General features: G+C 56.9%; 2 protein-coding genes across 5 annotated transcripts in view; one reads left to right on the forward strand and one right to left on the reverse strand.

Moving 5' to 3' along the window:
* STRA6 (signaling receptor and transporter of retinol STRA6) overlaps positions 1-7,949 on the forward strand; it is a 37,921-nt gene extending 29,972 nt beyond the window's left edge. For all 3 annotated transcript variants that reach the window (XM_075897596.2, XM_075897595.2, XM_075897594.2), the window contains 5 exons: positions 2,179-2,296; positions 3,766-3,867; positions 4,636-4,799; positions 6,123-6,260; positions 6,771-7,949. In XM_075897596.2, coding sequence (XP_075753711.2) covers positions 2,179-2,296; positions 3,766-3,867; positions 4,636-4,799; positions 6,123-6,260; positions 6,771-6,949 — 701 coding nt within the window. In that variant the 3' untranslated portion in view covers positions 6,950-7,949. The remainder of the gene's footprint in view (positions 1-2,178; positions 2,297-3,765; positions 3,868-4,635; positions 4,800-6,122; positions 6,261-6,770) is intronic.
* A 4,834-nt stretch (positions 7,950-12,783) lies between these two features.
* ISLR (immunoglobulin superfamily containing leucine rich repeat) lies at positions 12,784-21,328 on the reverse strand. 2 transcript variants are annotated; one of them, XM_075897593.2, is made up of 2 exons: positions 21,128-21,328; positions 12,784-16,250 (listed from the first exon to the last, which is right to left on the reverse strand). In XM_075897593.2, the coding sequence occupies exon 2, from the start codon at positions 16,240-16,242 to the stop codon at positions 14,971-14,973; it is 1,272 nt and encodes a 423-aa protein (XP_075753708.2). In that variant the 5' UTR covers positions 16,243-16,250; positions 21,128-21,328; the 3' UTR covers positions 12,784-14,970. The 2 variants fall into 2 exon arrangements, with proteins under 2 accessions (XP_075753708.2, XP_075753707.2); XM_075897592.2 differs by having other exon boundaries at positions 21,143-21,327.
* Between the last annotated feature and the right edge of the window lie 4,501 nt (positions 21,329-25,829).

Consider the following 25,829-nt stretch of genomic DNA (forward strand, 5'->3'; position numbering starts at 1 on the left):
CTAGACAAATGCTGAGGTGTAGGGGAGATACGTGGGGCCAACGCCTCAGCAGTGGCCAACTGGCAGAGCTCCACGACGGGCAATGGGACTGCCCGGATTGGCACTGACGCCAGCGCTCGGGCAGCATCCCACTAGGAGACGCAGATGCAAATAGTTCGGCTTGTCAGTAAAAATGGGACCTTCCCAGAAGATGGATCCTTTTTAAAACAAATACCCTAAAACCCTGCTTAGCAGGCCTGGTCAGCTCTCTGCAAAACTTTGAGAGCCCTAGTTACTAGATGGTAGGGTTGTTAAAAAGCAGGTCATTGTGCGACTGTAACAGCTGAAAATTTACAGTTCCCCTCCCCGGCAGCCCAGGGTGGCAGCCAGCTCCTCAGGAGTGGTCGCATACTCCTGCCTGCCGGCCCCGCTCCCAGAGAGCTGGCTGCCTCTGCCTTGGGTAGCTGTGTAAATGGTTATCCTGTTACGGCAGGAACGTGCTCGTGATAGCTAGTGGGGATGTGAGGCAAGTGAATGGATGGCCTGAAGCGTTTTGAAAGAAGCTACATTTGGTTATGAGCCATCTGCTGCCTCCTTGGAAACCCAACAGCCCTAGTTGCCCCATGCTAATCCCCAATTGGCCTTGGAGACATGCAGCGAGCCTGAAGGGGGACTAGAATGGGCAGCAGGCACTAACTGACCTTGTTGGCCATTTCAACAGTCAGGCCAAGGGCTGCATTGACCCTGGCGCCAGAACTCTCTTCCCACCGCCCAAAAGTGGCCTCGGGACGTGCTGCAGGGGAAGCTCACCCAGTGGGCTGGTAGACGCGCAGTGGACTGCGGGGTCCCTGGTCGGGAAGCGCAGCCCTGCAGCCCTTGCCATCTAGGAGACTGGGGCAGATTGCCTTGTGGCACGGCCTGGTGCTGGGAAGGTGACCCCTGGTCTGAGCTCCTCGTTTGGAAGTGCTTGGGGGGAGGGGCGAATGGATTTGCTGGAGGACACCGTCTCCACCTGCTCACCTCTAGGCCAGGCTAAATGAAGCCTTGGTCCTGTGAGTGCTGCTGGCCTGGTGCGATGGCTCCTGGAAATCACCGTTCCAAACTTCCGACTCTTCTGTGTGTGAGCAATGAGCCCCGCCGCACTAAATGCAGTCCTGCGCCGTGTGCACGCGCAGGGCCAGCCCGACCACAGCCACGGACTAGGTTAGACAGCCGGGTTAGACAGCCGGGAATGTTTGTTCTGTTTACAAGTCTCTCTGCCCGTTACCTCTTACAAATGCAAGTGTGAAATATTGTACGTGTCACAGACCTTGAGTTCTGTTCTTCCACGCCGTGGAGCATGGCACGTGTACGTAGATGCGGATAAAACGTGTCACAGCAGGGCTTCAAAAGCGCATCACCTGGCTTTGCTGCCGGAGGGGAGGCACTGACCATACATGTTCCGTTCCATTCCAATTGCAATAATGTTCGACTAGGATAGAAAGTCTGGTCTTTTGTTTAATTTTTAAAACGGTTTTAAGTGAACATTGAAATGCTAAAATAAATGGTACTGGCTTTGTTACTGTGATGTCGTCAGATGTGCAGTAACTTCTCCTTGCTCTCTATTGACTGTGGGTGGGTTCCAGAGTCATGGTCTGCCTAGGATGTCACGACCCCTTGGGTCAGCTCTGTGCGTGTGAACAGGGCAGAGCAGTCCTGTATGTTAACACATGGGAGGCAGGGGAAGTAACAGATTGGCAATGGCTGGAGGCTGAGTTTGCTTTTTTTTTTAAACGTAGCATTGAAGAGAGAGGTGCATGAGGTGAGACTTTCAAAAGCATGTAGGTGACTTGGGGCTAATTCCCGGTGATGTTTTTCAATGGGGCGTATGTCTCTAAATCACTCGGGTACTTTTGAAATCCACCCTCAATTGTTGGCTGTAATGGCAACTGGGTGCCTAACTCATTTAGGCTCCTTGGCAGTAATCCCGGTCTAGCTGCCTAGAGTGTAAAGCCAGGAGAGCAGAGGTGCAGCCACACAAGCCAAAGGAGGGGCCTTGGAAGGATGGTGCAGCTCTGAGGAACATCGAGAGACTAAATAGGGTTAGAGGATGTGTCTGCCTTAAGCCCTCAGCGGCTGCAGGAGCCGGCCAGTGATTCCTCCACCTGTCTCCTGGCAATGCTTTACCCTGCACTGTGCCTGCTCCTCTGTGTCTCCAAGGTCTCCTCATCCAGCAAGTGATTTTCTTCGTCTGCGCCGTGGGCTTCAGCTTCCTGGTGGTCATTCCGCTCCAGTCAGGCGCCCACATGCATCTGTTTAAAATCCTGGAGAACATGTGGTGAGTGTTCGTCCAGCCAGGCTGCGGTCCTGGGAGCCTAATACAGGGGAGGCGGGGAATGCGATACTCCATCAAGCCACAAAAGGACCCATGGCTCCAGCCACACAGCGCCGTGGTTCTGCATCCTGGGGCAGTCTTGCGGGGGGCTTTTCAATTGCCCTTTTGCACAAGAAGACCCGCTCTGGGACAGCAGGGGCTGGTTCATGGATTTGGGAAGGGGGATCCCTTCGGCTGCATCTTCCAGCTGTAGGCATCTTGGTGATTGCCCTGCATAGCTCTCTCCTTCTGCGGGAGGCATGGAGCACCCAGGACAGGTAAATGCCCAGTGTCTTTCCCAAATTGCTGCCTGCTGAAGGAGCGTGCTGCAATTGGCAGGCAGCCGTGATCGGCAGTGTCTTTGGGAGACCTTGGGCTGAGGCTGCGGGAAAACTGGCCTGACCTGGGAAGCAAGGCTCCAGAGCACAGCTTCCCAAAGCCTGTGTTAGGGCTGCTTTGGTCCTGGAGCTTGGTTTGGGTCAGCCCTCGCTGCATTGACCCTGATATCTCTGGATGCTTTTAATGGCCTGGGGGGTCTGGATTCCCTCCTTTGGGGTTGCCAGGTGTCTGGGACTGACCTGGACAGTCTGGTATTTTCGCCTCCTGTCCAGTAAAAAAAAAAAAAAAGCAGAAAATACCTGACACCTAAAATGTCCTACCGGTATTTTCTGACTTTTTTTTTTTTTTCCTGGCCAGGAGGCAAAAATCCCGGGTGCTTACCAGCTTGGGCAGGGGAGCTGTCTGGCCCAAAGCAGGGAGACAAGATGGCACATGGCAGCCTGGTAGGGCCAAAGAGCCTCAAAAGCATTTCTTAAAGGGGCCATGCTGCTTTTAATTTTATTTATTTATTTGCTCAACAGCTTTGGTCTCTTCCCCCCCCCCCCCCGCCCCCCATCTTTTATTTCTCAACAGAATTTTTTCCCCTGTGGCTTTTTTTTTGGGGGGGGGGGGGGTCAGTATTTTTGGTTCAACCATCTGGCAACCCATCCCCTCCCCACCCACATTGTCTGCCAAGTCAGAGCCACCATGGCAAACCATTGACAAATGGCTTGGGGTCCCTAGCTCTGAGCCTGGATTCACCCTCCAAGGGCAGGGGCTATGGAATAATACTGGGCAGACAAGTCAGAAGAGGTCCCCAGGAGCTCCTACGGGGTAGCCGTATGGTTGCTCTCCCTAGAACAGGTCATGCTCACTCACCCTTGTTTCCCCAGAGGGTGCTGACAGGTGCAGTTTCTAGGCTCTCATAATTGTAGGGGCTGCAAATTGTGTAGCCCCCGAGCACATGCGGTGGACTCCTGCCCCCCTATCCCCATGTGGCATCTTCAGGCAATTGCTTAACGTGGCCCAAACATTCAGACCCTCTGCTCCATGAGCAACTGACTTGCAAACTCCCTGACTGACTCCGCCCCTTCCTTGTCTCCCCTTCCACCCAGGCCCTTCTGGCTCATGCTGGTGCTCGCTGTGCTTGTGCAGAACTTGCTTGCTCATTTCTGCTTCCTGGAGCAACCCTACCTGCAGAAGGAGCTGACCAACAGGTGAAGGGGGGAGGGGCTGAGAAGTGAAACGTGCACAGGGCTGCAGGACGCCTCGTCTGGGTTTGGTGCACGAGGCTTTGAACACACCTGGCTGCCAGGTGATGCGGGGCTGAGCCGTGTGAAATGCCAGAGCTGCACCCGAGCACCCAGTTCCCCCGGCCCTGCCTGGCCTGGTGTTCACCGCGAGGCTGGAGAGCTCTCCTGGTCTGGCTGTGAGCACTTAGCCCATGGGGCAGGGCCCCACGTCTCCAGCAACGGTGAAGCTTCCCAAACCCTGCCAGAGGGGTTGGTAACTGCTGACCTGGAGCCACTGGCTGGGCCCCAGGCCAGTGTGCTCCCTGGTCTTGCCCTTTCAGTAAAGCGCACACGGGTTGATCTGCCCCCGAAGCGTTCGGCGAGAGGGGGCCGTTGACCATCCCGTCTGCTTCCCAGCAGAACAGAGGCCAGAAGACTCGGCAGCGAGCCCAGGTGACGGTGCACACAGTGGCCAATAGCAGCCCTTCCCTCCCCGGAAGCAGGCCGGCTCCCTGCACGCGGGAGAGCCCTTGCAGGCCTCCTAAAAGCGGCTGTGTCTGCGCTCGCTGGCGAGGAAGTGCCCTGCGGTGCCCAGAGGGGCTGCAGCACTCGACTGTCAGTCTCCTGGGGCTTCCCAGTGAGGAGGGGCAGAGGCCGGGTGCATCCCCAGCGCAGCAAGTGGCTCTTAGCCAGCGTGGGCTGGGAGTCTTGGCTTCCAGGCCCTCTCGTTTCATCTCTGCCTCACTGTCCCAGGCGAGCCCTGTGCATCGTGACCTACCTGCTCTTCCCCATCAACGTCCTGGTGGGCGTCCTGGCTGGGATCTGGAGAATGGTCATTTCTGCGCTTTACAATGCTGTCCATTTCTGCCAGCTGGACGTCAGCTTGCTGACCCGGGGCGTCGAGGCCTTCGACCCAGGTAAAGGACATGACCGCCTCCACCTGGAGCCAGCATGCACCGCACCCTCCCTGTCCTGGCATTCCCGTGGCAGGCACGTCCTCCCCGGGGCCCAGCACTGTAGAGCTCGCAGGGTGCTCCTGGGTTTCTGCGGAGGCGAATCTGCCTTCCCAAACAGCACTGCACCACTGTCTGCTCCTGAAAATCTGCTTCCTGTGCCACCTGTCAGTTTCCCTGTTCTCCTGGGCTGGTTCTGGTGAAACTTGGCCTCTCTGGGACCGAGAGGGGAAAGCCCACAGCCCAGGTTCTAATCTCTGTTTGTACTGGTGTGAATCTGGAGTGACTCCAGAACTGCTCTGGACTTAGAGCAGTAGCTGAAATTGAGGCGCATCTCTCTCCCCACCCCCCCACAGCCTCTTTCTCTGTGAAGGAGGAGAAAACCGAAGGATGCAACCCTGTGTTCTGCTTTCCCCCCTCGGTGTGCACACGTGCATGCTCTGGAGCCCGCTTTTTCCCCCTCGGTGTGCACACGTGCATGCTCTGGAGCCCGCTTTCCCCCCTCGGTGTGCACACGTGCATGCTCTGGAGCCCGCTTTCCCCCCTCGGTGTGCACACGTGCATGCTCTGGAGCCCGCTTTTTCCCCCTCGGTGTGCACACGTGCATGCTCTGGAGCCCGCTTGTTCCCCCTCGGTGTGCACACGTGCATGCTCTGGAGCCCGCGCTTCCCCCCTCGGTGTGCACACGTGCATGCTCTGGAGCCCGCTTTCCCCCTCGGTGTGCACACGTGCATGCTCTGGAGCCCGCGCTTTCCCCCTCGGTGTGCACACGTGCATGCTCTGGAGCCCGCGCTTCCCCCCTCGGTGTGCACACGTGCATGCTCTGGAGCCCGCTTTCCCCCTCGGTGTGCACACGTGCATGCTCTGGAGCCCGCTTTCCCCCCTCGGTGTGCACACGTGCATGCTCTGGAGCCCGCTTTCCCCCTCGGTGTGCACACGTGCATGCTCTGGAGCCCGCTTTCCCCCCTCGGTGTGCACACGTGCATGCTCTGGAGCCCGCTTTCCCCCCTCGGTGTGCACACGTGCATGCTCTGGAGCCCGCTTGTTCCCCCTCGGTGTGCACACGTGCATGCTCTGGAGCCCGCGCTTCCCCCCTCGGTGTGCACACGTGCATGCTCTGGAGCCTGCGCTTTCCCCCCTCGGTGTGCACACGTGCATGCTCTGGAGCCTGCGCTTTCCCCCCTCGGTGTGCACACTGCATGCTCTGGAGCCCGCTTTCCCCCCCCTCGGTGTACACACGTGCATGCTCTGGAGCCCGCTCTGATAGGTGGCCTGTTTCCCCTCCAGGCTACCGCACGTACTGCCATTACTTAAAAATTGAGGCCAGTCAATCGCACCCAGTGATGAAAGCCTTTTGCGTCTTGCTTCTCCAATTACCTGGCCCAGAGAGGCAGGCAGGACTCAAGCCCACAGACGTGGAAGAAGGTGAGATCTTGCTTCCTTCCTGTCCCCCCTCCCCCCAGCTTTGAGATAGTGCTAAAGGGCTGCTAGCCATGAGAAGCAGTGTTTCCTGGGGGGAAGGGGCGTGTCCGTGGACAGTCTCCTGAGCTGGGGGCAAATAGCGCAAGGGGCCCATGTGGGGAATGTCGGGCTCTGTTCACAGGCCGGGTCTCTGCATTGGTTGCCCTTCTAGGGGTGGTTTCACCCTTCCACTCCTGAGTGCCAGGTGCCACAAACGGGGGCGGGTGCTGAATTCCAGCTGTCCAGGGCAGGCTGGGAGCAATGCCCCATGTGCCCCCCGGCTCAGGGTGCTCCCACACTGCCTCCTGCCCTGAATAATGCTCCTTCCCTCAGTGCTGCGTGCCCCCTCCCTCTCCCCCCGCAAAGCTGGCAGTAGGGGCCATCTGTCTGGTTCCTTTCCTCCTCCCACGTGTGCGCCCCCTCTCCTCAGGCGGACAGGAGAAGGGGCTGAGGCTGAAGTTTCCTCCTTTGCAGGGATCCAGCTGATGCAACCGGCAAAAGGGCTGCTGAAGACGTCCAAGTCCAAGCAGATGCGAGCCCGGTGGGGGCTGGCCTACACCCTGCTCCACAATCCTTCGCTCCTGGCCTGCCGAAAGGCTGCGCTCTCTGACCCCACAGCCAACGGGACCCAGCCTCGCCCCGCCAAGCCCTGACCGCCCCAGGGGAGTCCCCCTCTTCCCTGGGACTGTTCCAGCTGTGCTCACTGCCTGCTCTGTCCTCTCCTTATGCACCCCTGGGCACTGCGGGGCCCTTGAGCGAGGCTGCGCCCCATTGCCTGCCTGGCTGGGGGACCAGGGCTGTTCTCTCGGGCCAGCACGAAGCCAGGGGGATGGGCTGCCTGGGAATCCAGCCCAGACTGAGCTTAATCATGCCAGGCCAACCCTTTGCGCCTCATGCTACACCTGGGAAACCCGCAGCAGCTCAAAGGCCCCTTGGGAACCGTTCCAGGTTAGCCCTGCTGCGCTCACAAGTGAAATGAGTTTGGTGGTCTCAGAATTTTTATCCCCATTACCCTTCTACCCTGTGGTTTGGATTATGCAAGTCCCTGCCGGGGGTGAAGGGGAGAGAGAACGGGAGGGTGCTGGCCGAAGGAGCTGGGTCTGCCCCCAAGCCAGCACAATCTGCCCCGTGTTTCAGAAGGCACTGCCCCTTCTACCCACTGGCCCCCAAGGATCCTGCCTGGGAGTCTTTCCTGGACCCCTGTGGCCCCCGAGAGCGGCTGGGTGCAGCTTGGCTTTGAATGGGGGGAGCTGCCCCTGCACTGCGGCCAGCGTGGCCTACGGTGGAGCTGCTGGAGCGCTGATGAAGGAGCAGGGCTTCAGGCTTTGAGAGAGAATCCCGCTGTGACCACGCTCGTCGTGTCTCCCCTGCCGCAGCCTTTGGGCCTTGTGCCGGCAGGTGTCCTGGCAACGGGCCCGCGATGTGCAGAGTGATCCCTCGGTTTCATGGATCCTCTCCGCTGCGGGGCACTTGCCTCCGTTTCCCAGCAGACCGAGGGGTCTGTCTTCTGCCCCACTGCCGCCTCCCTTTTAACAAGCGATTCCTTGGCCTCTGGGCAGGTCGGAGTGGGAGTGAGCCGAGCTACTAGTACAGAGCTGTGAATTTACCTCCCCGTGGCAGGGGATGTGGCCTTAATAAATACCATGCCTCTTGCCTACTGCTTGGAGAGTGCCTCTTGCGTTCTCGGTCTCCTGTAAGTACAAGGGTGAGCAGAAGGGCTGCTGGAGGCATGCTCATGCAGGGCAGGGCAGGACAGAGCAGAAGGAAGCCTGGCCAATCAGGGCCCTTGCATATGACCACCTTTTGCTGCGGTTAGCGTGGCCGTTTGGTGCATGGCTGGGGACTTGGTTCTACTCCCCTGCACCCCACAGCAGCAATCCCAAAGCATGAGAAAAACAAAGCCAAGCAGATTTCCATAGGCCCATGTAGAGGGAACCTAACCCTTGTCCCTCACACCATAAACAGCACATGGCTTCACAGTAGCACTGGCTGCAAGTGTGCACGTGCACGGGGGGACAACTGCTTGTTTGCTTGCTCCAGGAAACTTTTTTTTTAAAAGAAAAACAACCCTGAAAATTGAAATTTGCTGCTGAGGTTCCTCATTCTCCTCTGGGGCAGGGCTCTCTAGAAAGACTTCATCTCCCATGATGCCCTGCAGCCCCAGGGCGCCTCAGTGTGACTCCTCTGGAGCATAACTGCAAGAGTGCAGAAGAACTTTTGTCCAGCCGGGGCCCGTCTCATTCTAGCCAGCTCTACGTAGAGAGCCAGAGCTGCTCCAAGGAGACTGGTGTTCAGCCTCCTGCTGTAGCATGTGGCCTGCAACTATGGCCCAGTGATTCCTACACCCGGGCCAGGATTGCTACTTGAGCATGCCTCGGAGGCAGTCCTGGCTGAAAGGCTGCAAGGGAAGGAGACCCCCTGTAGCCCAAGGTCAGTTGTTCCAGTGAAGAATTACACCTGGAAAACTTTCCTCTTTTATTTTTAGTCTAAATTTCTATAGCTCCCAGCGATCAGATCTCATTACAGCCGTCTGCTAAAAAGCCATTGCACCAGGAACACTGCCTGTCCCACCAATCCATGTCACAGGCACCGGTCCAGGCCAGCCTGTTGGCCAACCAGATTGATCACGGATCGGCAGGAGCGGGGCTCTATCGGTTCGGACATGCTCCAGAATCTGGCCAAGATGGAACCCTGCCCCTCTACCCATGATCAGTCTGCTTGGCTGCCAGAATTGCCTGGCCCCTGGATTGGTACCTGTGACTGATTGATGGGCCGTCTGGGTGTGTGTCTGTCAGCATGTGCTAACTGCTTTACTGCTGCATTCTCAGTAAGTGCAGCACCTGGCCTTCCCTTGAAAAGACCAGTGTGCTTCTTGTAAGCATGGCCTCTCTGCTGGCTGCTGACTGTCCTGGACCTGCAGGAGACCCCATGTTGGGTTAGCCCTCGTGCTGCTGCTGCACATACCAAGAGCTGATCTAAGTGGCAGTACCATGTTTGACTGAGACTCGTTCTGAACATTGCTAATACCCTGGAATGAGGGAGCTGTGATTAAACAAGGAAAGCTGGCAAAGCAAGAGCAATTTACCTTTGTCAAGAAAACAAACACTTCTGTAAATTGCCTGTACTGGTGCCAGGCTCCTGTGTTTGGATGGGGGATGGTCCTTAGCGAAAGGCTTCCCTGAGCTACCTAGGTTTTTTCCAGACATTTTATTAGATCTGGCATGAGGCTCATCCTAGAGCTGGCTGGGGTTCAGGATGCTGCAGGCCAGGATTAAAGCGTGGGAGCAGATGGCTTCATGCATAGTGGCAGCAGGGGGCACTGAAGAGCATTGAGGGAGACCCGCACTGGCTCTGCACGTGCCCAAAGAGCGCATGCCGATGGGATGAGGTGCTTCGGTGGGGATGCTGGAGCTCAGGGCTGAGCGGTGGGGGCAGACCATGGGGTAGGGCGGAGCTAGCACAGTGTGATCACCCCAGTGTGATCAGCCTCACTTTGCTGCCCCATTTAATTCCTGTTTGTTCAGCATACGGGCAGAGCGGCGGCAGTAAACGCTGGCCAGCGTGTGCACAGCCGCTTCTCGTGCGTTCAGGCTGTCAGTGCTAGGATCGTGCCCTTGTTCCAGCGTGGGCCCTACCTCATGCAAGAGAGGAGAGGGGCCTTGCTCCCGAGCACCTGATCTTGCAACCTGAATGACATACTTCTGAGGGAGGGTGGGAATTTTGGGTTTGTTTTTAAGTATATACAAAACCCAGGGTCATTTCCATGTGAGCCAAGCTACCCACATGGGGTGGGAGTCAGGCTTGGAACAGCAGTCAGTTTAAGGAGTCAGAAGTATCTTTGTTTCCCCCCCACTTTGGTGAAAGTCGGTGTAAGTGTCTTTCCTCTAGGTCAGGGATTCCTAGCCTATGGCTCGGGACCCAAATATAGGTCCCCATTACATTTCAGAAGGGTGGCCAAGTGTCTCCCCAGGTGGCTCAGCCTCCCTCCTCCCCGCGTTTTTGAATTGCCTTAGGTCGCCAAGTCTTCCTGAATTGTCAAAATGGGCCCCCTGGAAAAGGTTGGGAATCGCTGCTCTCGGTTATCCTTAGGCCAGTGGGCACCTACCAGTCGATCGGGATCTACCAGTAGGTTTTGGAGCCTCTGACAGGGGATCCTGACTGGTTTGGCCAGGAAGCTCTCAAGTGCTGGCACTTCAGTTGCCCCTCCCCCCACTGCCCCGCTGCTCTTGCCCTCCTGCTTGTTGTGCAGGGGGTGGGAAGAAGGGGGGGGATGCGGATGTCGGGGTTTCCCTCCTCCCCCCACTTCTGTACCTTGTCTCCAGGCAGAGCAAAAGCAATGGCGGGAGCTTGGCAATGCAAATGTGTCCCTGTCACATTCTCACACTGTCGGTCTCACAAGCACACATTGTCCCCCCGACCCAGCACACACGGGGCGGCTGGTTTTCTTGTTGGGGCTGGCGCAGTGGGTTAGGCTGGGTTTGGACTGGCCTGTGCATTTCCCCGTTGTCACTTCTCTTACGCTTCCATGTCATTCTTTGTGGAGTGAGCGCTAAGCTGCCACACTGCCGTGGCTGAGTAGTTACCCACGTGGGCATTGCTGCCCCTGGAGGTGGCTGGGGTGTGCCTGCAGCCCCTGAGAGGCAGAGCAGGGCTCTCCACCTGCTGCCCCTGCCTGCAGCCACCCTCCTGCAGCTCCCATTGACCAGTAATGGGGCACTGTAGAAGCTGCGGGCTCAGGGCCTGTGGACGGGGGGCAGCACCTGGTGCCATGGAGCCATTGCTGTACATACCAGCTGCTTTCAGGAGGGAGCTGCCTTCGCCCCACTGCTCCACAAGCCGTCTCAGTTAAACGCTGCCCAGCTCGAGCCTGCTTCCTGCACCCAACCTCCTGTCCCGGGGTGAGTCCCCTGCACCCAACCTCCTTCCCCGAGCTTGCATGCTGACACCCCTCCTGGACCCCACTGTGGGCTAAGCCCAGAGCCCCTCCCACACTCCAAACCCCTTGGCCCAGGACCAGAGCCTGTGCCCCAGCCTGGGGAAAGTGGGGGAGGAAGGGGGATGGGGTAAGCAGGGTGAGGTCTTGGAGAAGGGGTGGAGCGGAGCAGGGCAGTTCCAGCATGTTAACAGCTTCTGACGATGGCAGAGACAGGCCCCCTTCTGCTGCCTTTGCTGCTGGGGGGGAGGGAGCTAGGGGGCCTCAGGGCCCAGCTGGTTCCCATGTGTCCCTGGGGCTCCCCCAGTGGGTGAAGGGACTGTCCTGTGGGGTTCTGTGGACCGGCAGGGCGGCCTGTCCCCTTGCATGCCCCTGCCCCTCACACACTGAAGGCCAGTGGGCACGGGGCTGTGGACTGTCCCTCCCGGGGGTCCTGAGGTGTGATATCCCCTCCCCCATCACCTGGGCTACGTCTACACTGGCATGATTTTCCAGAAATGCTTTTAACGGAAAAGAGCGTCTAGATTGGCAGGACACTTTTCCAGAAAAGCCCTTTTTGCAGAAAAGCGTCCGTGCCAATCTAGACGCGCTTTTGCGCAAAAAAGCCCCGATCGCCATTTTCGTGATCGGGGCTTTTTTGCGCAAAACAAATCTGAGCTGTCTACACTGGCCCTTTTGCGCAAAAGTTTTGCGCAAAAGGGACTTTTGCCCGAATGGGAGCAGAATAGTATTTCCGCAAAAAGCACTGATTTCTTACAGTAGGAAGTCAGTGCTCTTGCGGAAATTCAAGCGGCCAGTGTAGACAGCTGGCAAGTTTTTCTGGAAAAGCAGCTGATTTTCTGGAAAAACTGGCCAGCCTAGACACAACCCTGCTGTGTGTTGCAGTGAGGGAGAGGAGAGGGCCCAGGCTGTAACCCGTCAGCCTTCGCCACGAATCGCCATGTTCCATACACCACAGCTGGGTATTTTCCATGGGATCTCTCCCACGGGTGTCAGGTCCACCCTCCCCACTTCTCATCACCTTAGCTGCAGCTGGTGATTCCCGAGGCGGCAGGGCTTCCAGTCCGTTTTACTGCTGCCAAGGAGGTGGCTCCTGCTCGTGTCAGAGGCTGGCCCCATGCTCTTCGCTGCCCGTAGCTCCCAGCCCCCTGCCCTGAGCCACGGCCAGACGCGGGGAGTCGTCTGCGAGAGATCTTTATCACATGCCACGTGTGCCAGCCACGTAGGTCCAGGTGAGGTGGCTACAGCGACAGGGTCCTAGCTCCTGTGGGACAGTGCTCGCACAGTGCCCTGGGAAAGAGGCTCTGTGGCTGAGAAACAGGCCTACGGCATGAGGTGGAGAACGCCCTGCCCTGCCCTAGAGAAAAGCTGGACTGGGCATAGGTGCCTGTAGCCCAGGGCTGCTCCACTTTGGAACCCCCGGGGGCCACAATGATACTCACTACACATGTCGAGGGCCGCAACTTAAGTGTGGCTGCATCTAGATGCAACTAGCTTCTTTCACACTGATGGCATGAATACAAAGATTAAGGCGAGACGACACAACACGCAGGCCCCATTTAAGGCAGTTCTGCTGATATTGATAAAATGCAAAAGTTACCTGATTTCCACCAGTATGACAGCCCTTTCCATGAGCAATGGCAGTCCAGGGATTTAACTACGAAAACACAGCTCCACGGAAGACCATTCTATTGACTCCTTTTTGTTTTGGCTCCCGCTCGGGGGCTGCGTGTTGAGCCCCACGTGAACCCAGACTTCACCATGGGCCACAGCCCCTCCCTGTGACCTGCACCAGCTCCCCCAGCCCCCATCCAAACAGGCCACCCGCATGGCAACAAGCCCTTTATAATACCCGCTGCCCCAGGAGGTGGACTGATCCAGCGCCTTAGAAGACCGAAGTCCCCGGGCAGCAAAGAGGGGACAAGCTCAAGGAGTTCCCTGTAGTTTGGGTCCATCCTTCCTTTCCGTCTGCCCATAGATCAGGTTCGTCTCCAATCACAGTCCTCTGCCCTGCTCCCCAGGGACCCGCAAGGTTTTCCACTCAGCCCCTCACCCTTTGGCTGTTGCTGGGGTGCCGATGGCATTCTAGACTCATGCAGGAGTGGGGCCGGGTGGGACTTCGGGAGGTCACTAAGTCTGGCCCCTGCCTGAGGCCAGGTGAGCCTAGATCACCCTGGTGGGTTTGTCCAGCCTGTGCTGGAAACCCTCCGGTGAGGGGCTTCCCCGGCCTCCCGTGGGGGCTCGTTCCCACGCTCAACCTCCCTTACAGTGGAAAGTCCCCCCGTCCCTTGCTGCAGGTGAAACCGGTTGCTTAGTGTCCTGTGGCCATGGAGAACAACCAACCCTCATCCGCTTTAGAGCAGCCCTTGGCCCGTCTGGAAACTGTTAACGGCCCCATCTTCCTGGCTCGTGCCCAGGGCTTGCCCTGGCGGCACAGGTCGGGTGTGCTACGCCTTGCAGCATTTTCCTGCTCAACTCTGGGCTCGCTCCAGTCTGACTTTCCTGACGTGCACCCAGGGCTGGAGACAGGCCGCCCGCTGGGCCTCCCCAGTGCTGTGCTGAGCAGACCCGCCCCTCTCGGGTCTCTCGCGCAACACTCCCATTGGCCGCCCGCTTGCACCGCTGCATCGCGCTGGCCTCTCATTCAGCGTGTGAGCTGCGCTAGCCCCCAGGCCCCGTGACTGCCTAGCCAGGTAGCCCCAGTTTGTAGCCGGCATGTGATTGGTTTTCCTTCCTAAGTCAAGTCCTTTGCCCTTGTTTGTATTGAATTGAATCTTGTTGATTTTAGGCCAATTCTCTAATTTTTCAAGGTAGTTTTGCAGCCTAGCGCTGCCCTCCCACGTGCTTTCACCCCCTCCCAGCTTTGCGTTCTTTGCCTAGTTTAAAAGCATCCTTTCCGCTCCCATTGGCCAGCACAGCAGGGGAGCCAGGACTGACCCTCCGAGACGGACCCCAGCAGGGCACCACCCAGCGTGCCCGTGAGCCACTGATAACCCTGCTTGGAGAAAGCGCTTTCAACCAGCTGGGGCCCCCCCGACAGCAGTTGTATCTAGACCCATTTGCTTATGCGAATGTCACACGAAAGGGGTCGCTAAAATCAAGCTCCAGCATGTCTGCGGCAGCCCTGCCCCAGCTGCTAGGCCACTCGCCTGCTCCAGGAATGGAACGAGGTTGGTTGGGATGATTTGTCCTGGCTGCTTTTACAGTCCTCTGGGCGCTCACAAGCCAGATAGGCAATCGTTGGAATGGAAGCGCCCGATTGGCTGGTGACGGTGCCAACTGGAGGTGGACTTGGCTCCCCTAATGTAGATAGAGGCTGCTTTTGGCTTCTATCTGAACGTCAGGTGTGGATCTGTGCCAGGGCTCACCCATCAGTGTATACTGGGCGGCTAGAACAAACAGGGGGCCTGTTTAGTTGAAAGATGGGACATGCCAGGCCTGGGTTATTGCCCTGTGATGGCTTTAATCCTGATTTGCCCTCACCCTTGGCCTGCTGATCTCGGCACCTTAGACTCGCAGGTGGGGCTGGGATCCGGAATCAGGTTTTCCAGCAGGCTGCTTTAATAGCATGAGCTGAACTAAGCACTTGGTAGCGAAGGCCCCCAAACTCCGGGGTGAAGGGAGGTTTGAAAGTCAGACCTGGGTCTGGCATCTCAGCGCCTCAGACAGCTCCCAGCAGCTCGGTGCGTGCGTGTGCTATGTTGATATAAATGATGCAGAAATACAAAGGCGGCATTTCCCCTACCAAGGGAGGACAATGACCAACCAGAGCAGGCAAGTCCAGCGCCATGGCTCCAGCACAGCACCTCCCCCACTGCGCCCCATCCCTGCAGGAACACGGTAAATGATCACGAGCTTTTCTGCAGCCTGGGAGGAATTGGCTTGGGCTCCCTGGCCGCAGTGCTTGGCTCCAGGCTTGCTGGCTGCACCTGCGAGCTTGTTTCTGAGCAGATCTTCCAGCAGGCTCTCTGAACTGGCCAGCGCCACGCTGGCGGAGACCTCGTGAGCACCCACCTCATTGGCAGCCAGGCAGGTGTAGGTCCCTTCCTCGTGCTTGCTGAAGTTGGGAATCAGCAGGGTGCCGTTCTTGAAGATCACGAAGCTCCCTGCACTTTGCTTGGAGCCCCCAGCAGCTCGGTCCTGCCTGGGTCTTTCCACACTGGGCCCATTTACCTCTGTCCCTTGGCTGGCGGTCTGCACCCGCCAGCTGAGCTCGGGCGGGGGGCTGCCGGTCGCGCTGCAGTGCAGCAGGAGCGTGAAGCCCTCGTGGAGCTCGGTGCTGTCCAGGCTGGGCTGGGAGCTCAGCTGCACGGAGGGCGGCGCGCACGGCAGGTCCGGGACCCTGGCCAGGGGCAGGCCTCGGAAGCTGTCCGGGGCTGCGCAGCTGATGGAGTCCCGCTCGGGGATGGAGATGAGGGTGTTCTCGGCCCAGCCCTTCAGCCACTGGAGCGCGCAGGTGCAGTTCAGTGGGTTGTTGTAGACCTGCAGCTGGGACAGTGACCTCATGGCGTCGAAGGTGCCCTGGGCGATGGTGGCGAGCTTGTTGTCATTGATCCACAGGGAGCGGAGGTCGCGCAGGGTGCGGAACGCGTCCGCGGGCAGCCTCGCCAGCTGGTTGTTGTTCATCTTCAGCAGCTGCAGGGCGCTGAGGTTGTGCAGGTCCCGCCAGGGGAAGTCCGCCAGCTGGTTGTGGCTCAGGTCTATGTTTTTCAAATGCAGTAGCCCAGCAAAGGTGCCCTCCTCGATGGCGCTGATCTGGTTGTGCGCCAGCCAGAGCGACTGCACCTGGGTGACCTCCAGGAAGGAGCGCTGCTGCAGGGCGTGGAGCCTGTTGGCCGACAGGGTGAGGGTGGTCACGTTGGAGGGCAGCCCCGTGGGCACCTCCTGCAGGTCTCGGTAAGCACACTCTGCGAGTTGGCGGCCAAACTTTTTCTCTACACAAGTGCAGGGCTCTGGGCAGCCCTGGCTCACCCCGAAGAAAGCTGCAATCCACATGCAGAGAAATGGAGCCATCGTTTCTCCTGCGGACGAGAGACCAAGAAGGGCCCAGGTTATTTTGCTTCCATCGTTTCTCTGCGACATCGCTCTCCTATCCTCTGGGCTGCAGCTTTGAGCAGCCGTTTCCCCTCCGGTTCTCGTTGACCCTGGCGATGGAGGCTATGCTCCCACCCGGGGCTAGCTGTCATTGCTGGACTGGTAAGTCGGACGAGAAGGAGATTTAAATCTCAGCCCAGTGAGGCATTTCCACTGGACCCAGACTAGAGCCCAGTGACAAGGAGGCATTGGGTCTGCAGATCAGACTAGCACGGCTCCCCTGGGACGAGAAGCCAGCGGCAGGCCCGGAGAAGCCATCGCTTGCTATCGCTCCGAAATAACTTTGAGGGCCTGAGCCTTTCTGTTGGCAAAGCCCTATCACTCAGCTGCGCCCCTAGCTGCCACTGGGGTGAGAATAGCTAATCCTACATAGAGCAAAACCGACTCCCGTTTCCCTCTGCTTCAGCTTCACATGCGAACACACAGAGCCCTTGGTTTCTACAGCCCGTTTTACCTTCCTTCCCGGCACTGTCCAGAAACCATGACGGGACTGGAGTCACGGAGGCGTGGGGGGCGCTCCCGGGACGGGGGCACTGGCATGGAGGTCCAGAGGTTCAGGCAGGCCAGGCGGTGAGACAAGGGGGAGTTGTAAGGGCGCTCCAATATGAAACCAGAGAAAAGGCTCTTGAGAGTCTTTGGGTTAAGTTTAAAGGCCAGAAGCACACGGGTGGTGTCATGGTGGGTGTCTGCTGTACGCCACCAGAGCAGGAGGAAGAGCTAGACAAGGCTTTCCTTGGACAACCAGCAGAAGTTTGTAAATCACAGGCCCTGGTTCTCATGGGGGACTTCAGTCTCCTTCACATCTGCCGGGAGAGCAAGGCAGCCGCGCATGAGCAATCCAGGAAGTTTACTGGAGAGGGCTGGGGACAACTTCCTGGTGCAAGTGCTGCAGGAGCCAGCCGGGGGGACGCTCCTTTTGCCCTGCTGCTCTCAAACGGGGAGGAACTAGCAGGGAGCTAGAAGTGGGTGGCGACCTGGGCAGCAGTGGCCATGGGCTGGTTGAGTTCAAAGGCCAAAGGAAGGAAGAAGAGCCACAGACTACAGACCCTGGACTTCAGAAAAGCAGCTTTGACCCCCAGAGACCTGATGGGCAGCATCCCCTGGGAGGCTACTGTGAAGGGGAAGGTGGCCAGGAGAGCTGCTGTATTTTAAAGGAACAACCCATCCCAATAATAGCAGATAGGAATGGAAGGAAGAGCAAATATGGCAGGCGACCTGCTTGGCTTAACAGTGAAATCTTTAGTGACCTTAAACGCCAAAGGGAAGCTGAGACGTGGAACCCTGGACAGATGACCAGGGGGGAGGAGAATTACAGTGCGTACGCGTGCAGGGGTGCACTCCGTGAGCGCAAAGTGCAGTGGGAGTTGCCGCTGGCAAGGAATGTGACGATGTAGCAAGAACAGTTTCTCCAGGCATGTTAGCAGGAAGAGGGTGACCAAGGAGAGGGTGGGGCCCTTACTGGCTGAAGAAGGTAACCCAGTGGCAGATGATGTGGAATACGCCTTTTTTGCCTTGGACTTCACAGACAAAGTCAGCTCCAGGCTGCTGCACTGGGCACACAGTGAGGGGAGGAGGTGGGCAGGCCTCAGTGGGAAGAACAGGTTAAGGACGACTTAGAAAAGCCAGACATGCACAAGACCACAGGGCCAGGTCTCATGCATCTGAAGGCGCTGAGAGAGTTGGCTGATGCAATTGCAGAGCCAATCCCAGACAGCTGGGAGAAGTCAAACATGGTGCCCAAGTTTTAAAATGGGGTGGGGAATAATTTTTGATGGGGGCAGGCACTCCAAGCTTTTGGTAAGTAGTCAAGGGCAGCACTTTTCTATGGAGAGGGCGTGGGGCCTGGGACGGAGGTTGGGTGCAGAAGGGAGCTTGGGGTAAGGGACAGGAGTGCAGGAGGGGGTTGTGACCTGGGGCAGAGGACTGGGGTGCAGAGTGGGTGGGGGATAGGGGTACAGGCCTGGGAGAGAGATTTAGGAGGGGAGGCAGGGTCAGGGAGGGAGCTGACCATGGGGTGGGGAGGATACAGAGGGTTTGGATGGAAACGTGGGGCAGGGAGCTGGTGTATGGAGGGCGATGATGAGGGTCCCAGTGGGGTGGGCCAGAGACTGGATTAAAAGACATGGCCAGCCAGGAGCCATCCCACGCCTGTTTTTAAAAGACCCAAAAGAGAATCTGGGGAACTACAGCCTAGTCAGTCTCACCGGAGTCCCTGGAAGTCAGGGAGCAGATCCTCAAGGAATCCATTTTGAAACACTTGAAGGAGAGCAAGGTGATCAACATGGATTCACCACGGGCAAGTCATTCCGGAGCAACTTAAATGCCCTCTCTGAGCTAACTGGCTCTGTGGGTGTGGGGAAGGTGGTGGGCTGATATACCGTGACTGTAGCTAAGCTTTCATACTGTCTCCCACGGTGTTCTTGTCAGCTGGCTACAGTCGTATGGAACGGACTGCGAGGTGGATAGAAAGCTGGCGAGATCGTCGGGCTCAGTGGGCAGCGATCAACAGCTCAATGGCTGGTTGAGCTGGTATCAAGCAGAACTTCCCAGAGGTTGGTCCTGGGGCTGGATTTGTTAAGCTCTTCATTAATCTGGATGAGGGGATGGATTGCGCCCTCATCAGGTTTGTGGATGATACTAATCCAGGGGGAGAGGTAGATACACCAGAGGGCAGGGATAGGGTCCAGAGTGACCTGGGCAGATTAGAGGATTGGGCCACAAGAAATCTGATGAGGTTCAACAAGGACAAGTGCAGAGTCCTGCCCTTGGGACGGAAGAATCCCAAGCATTGTTACAGGCTGCGAAGTGACTGGCTAGGTAGCAATTCAGCAGAAAAGGCCTGGGGATTGCAGTGGATGAGAAGCTGGATATGAGGTAACAGTGCGCCCTTGTAGCCAAGAAGGCGAATGGCATATTGGGGTGCATTAGGAGGAGCATTGCCAGCAGAGCCAGAGAAGTGATTATTCCCCTTTATTTGGCTCTGGTGAGGCCACATTTGGAGTATGGGCCCCCCCACTACAAAAAGGATGTGGACACACTGGAGAAGGTCCAGCAGAGGGCACCCAAAATGCTGAGGGGGCTGGAGCACATGATCTATGAGGAGAGGCTGAGGGAGTTGGGTTTGTTTAGTCTGCAGAAGTGAAGAGTGAGGGGGGATTTGAGAGCAGCCTTCAACTTCCTGAAGGGAGGTTCCAAAGAGGATGGAGAGAGGCTGTTCACAGTGGGGGCAGATGACAGAGTGAGGAGCAATGGTTCAAGTTCCAGTGGGGGAGTCTAGGTTGGCTACAGGGCCGTCCTTGCTATAAGTCCAAGACACATTCCAAAGGACTAGGACCGATAGTGAAACAACTTAAAGGGGGGAATTTTTTCCCCACAGCTGACTTCCATTTGCACAAATTGGTTGTGAGGTTTGGGGGGTTTTTTTGTGCCACTTAAAAGTGGGGAACAGGAGGACTTTTAGCACATCCGTTTCTATAATCATCATCGACTTCAGTGCAGAATGGATGTGTACCGGGGCAACGTATCGCGGGGCTGTCCTGTATTAGGAAAAACGATTTCTCTAGGAGGGTGGGGAAGCACTGGGATGGGTTCCCGAGGGAGGGGGTGGAATCCCACCCCTCCGAGGTTTTTAAGTCTCGGCTTGACTGTGTAAGGGGCTCCACACCCAGACTCTGTGCTGGCATGCGCCTGGGTGTGGAGCCCCTTACATAGTCTCTCATCTGCCTGGCCCCCGGGCCCTGGCCATGGCTTTTCACCCCCCGCCCCCACCCTCCCGGAGCCTGGCTGTGTATGGAGCCCACGACTGACCCTTTAAGTTCTGGTCGACAAGGGCCCCAATCCTGTAGCCTTTCCTGGGGCAAATTGAACATGCACTGCAGTGGGACTGGAAGGGTTGTGGGGTCAGGCCTGGCTGGGAGTCCACATCACACTATCACTAACTTGCCCGATGTGTGTTCATGCAGGCTGCTTGTGTGTCAGGCTTGGGCTAAGAACAACTGCTCGGCACCTCTGTGCCCTGTGTCTACATCAGGCGGTCTATTGCAATGTGGGGACGTTCTGTGGGGGGCGTGCACGCGTGTGCGCACGTGTGGCAGGACTGGGTGTGGTGTTTGGAACATGGCTGTGTTGCTTTAAAACCTCGCTGTTGTCTGCTCGCAGCCTCCCAAAGCTCAAGCCCTGCGCTTGCCCAGCTGTTATTAAGAACATGCCTGGATGTTATTGTTGGCATTTGCCTCTCCAGTCTGAGTGGGTTTTTTTTCTCACAGTCCTCTCCCAGTGGCCTGAGCCAAGAGTCCTCTCTTCTAACAATCAGTGCGTCGTCTCCGCTGCTATCTGAAGTTTGCAGGACTGGGATAGCAACATAGACATCCACCCATCTTAAACTCAGCGCTGTGCTCTCCTTCCTCGGGTTTTGACAAACATAACTCTTTTTTTTTTTAAATCGAAACACTCGTGACGTTTCTCCCAGTAAATAAAGTCTCCCTGTTCTGACTGAGAGTCGGAGACCTGGTTTTAAAACCACAACAACTGAGTTCAGACTCTTGTCTGTCCCACACATCATAGTATATCAAACAGTTCTCAGTGCCGCTTGGACTTCCACCAGCATCCCAGTGTTGGCCCAAGTAAAATTGGTCCCCCCCGCCTATTCTCCCCACCCCTGGTCCCACTCAAACAACTTTAGAGAGGCAAGATTTTTCTGCAGCTAGATGGGTCAGAGTCCAGAATTGTACATGACGAACTAGGAAACGAGGCTAAACACTAATACGCGTATGTAAATATAAACGCGCCCGTCTTGATCACTTACAAGACAGACTCTTACCTCTTCTTGCTGCTTCCCCTTCTGGCTTCCAGAGCAAATCAGTTCAAGGCAACTCTGTAAACATTAGTCTGGGTCCTGTCAGAGTCATGCAGTCCCAAAATGTTAATAATTAAAACAATGCCTCCCAGCTCTGCCCTTGCTAAGCAGTCCCAAACAAAGCCCCCTCGCCTTTTGCTCGCCCCCTGCCCCAGGGAGAAATGATATTCTTTACTATTGGCTCTCTGCAGCTGGGCCGTGATTCCTGGGGCATGTACTGTACTGATGACAGAGTTTGTTTGCCCATCGTCGTTTTTGTGGATACGGGCATGGCGCCCCAAGAGCGCCGTTAAATGGAAGCAACGTCCTGCCAACCAGTTGAACCCCCTGCTCCTCAATTGATTTTTCCTGGCAGCTTCTAACGTATAATATTTCAGTGCCCCCCCAGACTCGGCCCGAGGACATAACTAACAACTCTTTTTCAGCAGCAAGGACCTGCCTTTCGTAAGTGACTCCAGCAACTTAAATGGAAAAAGATGCCAAATTATTCCCCCCTCCTCTTCTTCGGTGAGATCGCTAGGAATTTCTTAAAGAAACAGTAAAAAGCCAGGCCAGCTTGTTATAGGAATTCAGGACTCTGTGCTGCATTTCCTACTTCACTTGATTTTTTTCTCGTTCATTCCCTCCCCTTTTTTAACAGCACAAACCCATTTAAAATCTCCATTTTCCATGCTCCAGGCTCTGCAGTCTGAAGGAAAAATAATTTTGTAATGAATAACCGATGAAGCAAAATGCTGTTAAATGGCCCATTCCCCTGTTTGAATTCCTAGCGCTAAGTAGCCAGTATGGTTCTGCCGTGAAATATATAAACTCTTCTCCTTGCCGCTGCTGCTGATTGCTTGGCCAAAGGCCCGAAGCTGAGCCACACTGCCAGCCATGGGCTAGTCCCTTGTCAGAGCAGTAGCCAAGAACTCTGGGCACTACGTTTTAGGGAGCTGATGAGGCCAGTGGAGAAATCTCAGAGCCACGGAGCCGCATTCCGTGACTGGGTTCAATGTAAGTTACATGTCCTTGCAGAGGCTGAGCCCTTTGCACTGGATGGGGGATTTGCCCTGAGAGAAACCAGCTTCGGGATTCGCCCTCCCTTGTGTTTCTTGCCACAGTGGAAATGATTTGAGCTCCTAGGGAGCTACTCTCATGAAGGTGATTTTTGGGAGGCAATGAATCAGTGAACTCATGGTGATGAGTGCCGCCAGCATCGCTGGATCCCGGGGCTGGGCAGGATTGGACAATAATGGGAACAGTCATGGTTGCAAGAGTTGGGATACAAATCTAAGGGATATAAACCCTCACTTTCCAGCACATCAGCCAGTCATTAGCAGCCACAAGGCAGGAAGAAAATTCCTCTAAGGGCAGGTTTTTTCATGATTATCAACTATGCGTTTTGTTCACCTTGCCTTGAAGCATTTGCCTGGACACTTTCAGGCAGGGGGCTGGAAGTGATGGAAATTGGTAATTCACAGATCTTAGAGATGGGAAAGACCGGCATTCGTTGCCAGGAAAGGGCAGATTGAGGGGGACCCTCCCCCTGACTGGGACAGCAATGAAGTGAAACAGAACCTGTACAGTACTCGCAAATGATGCCGTGCAAGCCAAGGTAATAAAAATGCTTATAATGTACAAAACTCTAGCAAGCAGCCAGGCATAGAAAATAAATAATAGCTAGGAGCTTCCAGAAGCAATGATGTGTACCCCATACTGGCTGCTGTGGTGTCACCATAATGTAATTGTCTCAGACAACATAGAAATTCAAGCGAGCACTGAAGTATCTGGTCTGTGTATAGCACGCTTCGTGCATGTAGCAAATACACATACAAAGCCTCCAGCGTGCTCACGTGCCAATGGAGGAGTGGGAAATCCTTCCTGACCCCAGCTCACTGTTTGTTATATGCCTTGAAGCATGAGGGTTGATACCCGTGTCACTTTAATCCCAGCGGGCGCAGCCTCTGACACGATGCTTCATCGGAGAAACATTTCTGTAACCTTAGAGCAAGTCCAGGTCCTGCCAGTGTAGGTGCAAACTGCGCTAGAACTGTAAGCCAACCAGCTCCACGAAGGGACTATAGCTAGGGCAGGGGTGGCGGATGAGCAAACAGAAGGGTCTGGCCGTGGGTCCCTTGCACATCTCGCTTCCCTGCTTCAGCTAGGGGGCCATGAGCAATATTCCTCTTCTCCACCTCGCACCGACTGACCGTGGCCAGAAACCTGGGCCCTGTACTACGATGCTTTGTGCTGCAGTGACACCAGACCGCTCACTGCTGGCTTGACGTGGCCAACACTGGTCAGGTCTCCCCCTAGAATCACGTGCAGCTGTTTATAAAAGCAGCAGGTTTGCAGCACTGACTTAGACGTCCATTTGCCTCCATTGTTTTCTGGCACACCTGCCGGGGCTCCTTTATTTGCATGTGGCGCTGCTGGGTGTCTCTGGTGTGTCCTTTCCCCGCTGTGGCTCGTGCGATTTTGGCTCCACTGTCAGCGGTTTTGCTGCTGCTTTGGCGTTCTGCCTGCACAGATTCTTCTCCCCACCCAGCAGTCGGGTCCAGGCTCTCCTGCATGCTCCATGCTCGAGCTCATTTGAGACCCTGGGCATTCACAGCCAGGTTTGCTGCTGAGGGCTGCACCTGGGCTTGACACGCTGGCCACACGGGAAATGAAATTCAGCTTTTCCTGAGCCCCTGGAAAGCAGCAGAGCTGAGAGTCCTGGCCAGAGCGGTCACCGTGGGGCATTGTGGGACCCCTCCCGGAGGCCAAGCACATTGACTGTCACAGAGCTGCATCTGCACGACCCTGAAGTCGACCGTGCAAGGCTGAATTCACCGTTATTCCTCATGGGACGCAGGAGCGCCGCGCTCGACTTCAACGGGATTGGTGCTGTGGACTCGTTGGTTAGACAATTGACCTGATCTGGCACCGTTTGCCCTACACGCCGAGTGGAGCGCCGAACCTAGAGCTGTGTGTGGCCTAGTCTAGGCCTAGGGGTGTGAGCCGGGAGCCATGCTGGCGCCACGGAGGGACCGGAGATAGGCCCGTTGCCTCCCTGTCCAGGCCAAGCTGCTGCCCTGGGGATACGTGAGAGTCAGCTCTGCTCACAGCTGACTCCTGAATCCCAGGCTCTGCAGTGTTTGCTGCACCCAGGCAGGAGCCGGACCTGGCAGAGGGGTTGAGTTTGGGCTGGCGGCTGAGGAGCTGATGGTACCAGCTGCCCCTCCCTGCCATCTAACCAGTGTGGGCCCCTGCGCAGCTATGCGGCCTGCAGGTGGGAAGGGCAAGAGCACGCACACCTGCTGCTGGGGAGGGGACTTGGGTGGGGGGCGGGGAGCACGGCACAGAGCTGAGTGGCGGGGGCACTAGTCACAGGAATGGCAGGAGAAAATTGCCCAGCCTGGAGCTGGCTGCCGATCTCAGGAGCTCTGCGTGCTCCCCTTCCCCTCCCCCCACCCGGTGAGCTGCTCCCTCCCCCCACTGCAATGCGCTGCACTGAGGAAGGCTGCTGCCCGTGTGGCACTGGTGTGCTGATCTCACACTCCTAGGCAAAGCAGCGCCCCCGGCCACCCGCACAAAGGTCTGGACTGAACCAGGAAGCTGCGCGGCTGTAACTCGCCTGCACCCTTAGGGCTCAGCCCCCACACAAGGCACTAGGGTCGGGGGGGGGGGGGTTGCCAAGTGTACAAGCCCCCACAGGTTAACAGGCGCCAGCAAACCCAGCCGGCCCATTCTGCCACCTGGGGGGAGGCAGGTGATTAAGGACTGGAACCAGCCTGTCAAAGGAAGCCTGGCACAGGGAGTTTAGGCCTGACTCCAAGGGAGGGGTGAAGTATTCGGCAGGATGCTGGAGAGACACTGTGTGGCCCACACACCCAGTGGCACTTGCAGCGAGAGAGAGGCTGAGCGCCAGCTGGCTTCGTCGCTCAAGCTGTAGAGGCTCCTATACTAAGCTCCACAGGTCCCAAGTTCAAATCTGCCCAGCAGCCAAGGGGCTGGGCCTGTGTCTGCGTCTGACGGACCCACCCTGGGAAGCAAGTCAGGGAAACGCTCAGGGGTTGATTCCAGCAGGCTCCCAGTGTGGCACACGTGAGCAAGTGGGCCTGGGCTCCCCTGCTGCCCCAGCACAGGGCAGGAGACCTCCCTTAGGACTGGGAGCAAGGCCTGTAGTGGCCAGGATTGCTGCAGACCCAGAAGGAAGTGAGATGAGCGGGGCCAGTCATGAGAAGGCAGCCAAGCCAGTGGCCATGGCACGCTGGCTGCTCACTTTGCTGGGGTACAGGCATCTTGCTGCGCCCTCCGTGCTGATGGAGTGAAGCTAATTTCGACAAGCTGCCTTGCTCAGTGCTGGCACCAGAGTAGCAGGAAAGCTGTATGCAGTGTAGCCTCTGCAGAGCCGGGGAGGGGGGCAGAGGCTGCTAGCTCGGGGCTGTCGGTTCAGCCTCCTTCACCCGCTTGTCGTGCAAAGGCCAGTTGCCGTCACTGTGCACGGCCCCCGCCAGGCCGGAGCCTCGTATTCACCATTGCATGAGCCGGGAAGGCTGCAAGGTCCTCCCTTTGCCTTTGCCCTCACAGTCTGGCCCCAACACTGTGCACAGGCACCTTGGTGGAGATGAGCACCAAGCCCTGTCAGCTGGACCCAAGAGTGTCCCTCACTCGTGTGACCCAC

Source organism: Pelodiscus sinensis, chromosome 14 (genome assembly GCF_052426305.1).
Source record: "Pelodiscus sinensis isolate ZL-2025 chromosome 14, ASM5242630v1, whole genome shotgun sequence".
Classification (NCBI taxonomy): Eukaryota; Metazoa; Chordata; order Testudines; family Trionychidae; genus Pelodiscus; species Pelodiscus sinensis.

Coding starts and splice junctions, on each gene's coding strand:
- ISLR (XM_075897593.2), bottom strand. CDS start 16,242: ATGGCTCCATTTCTCTGCATGTGGATTGCAGCTTTCTTCGGGGTGAGC.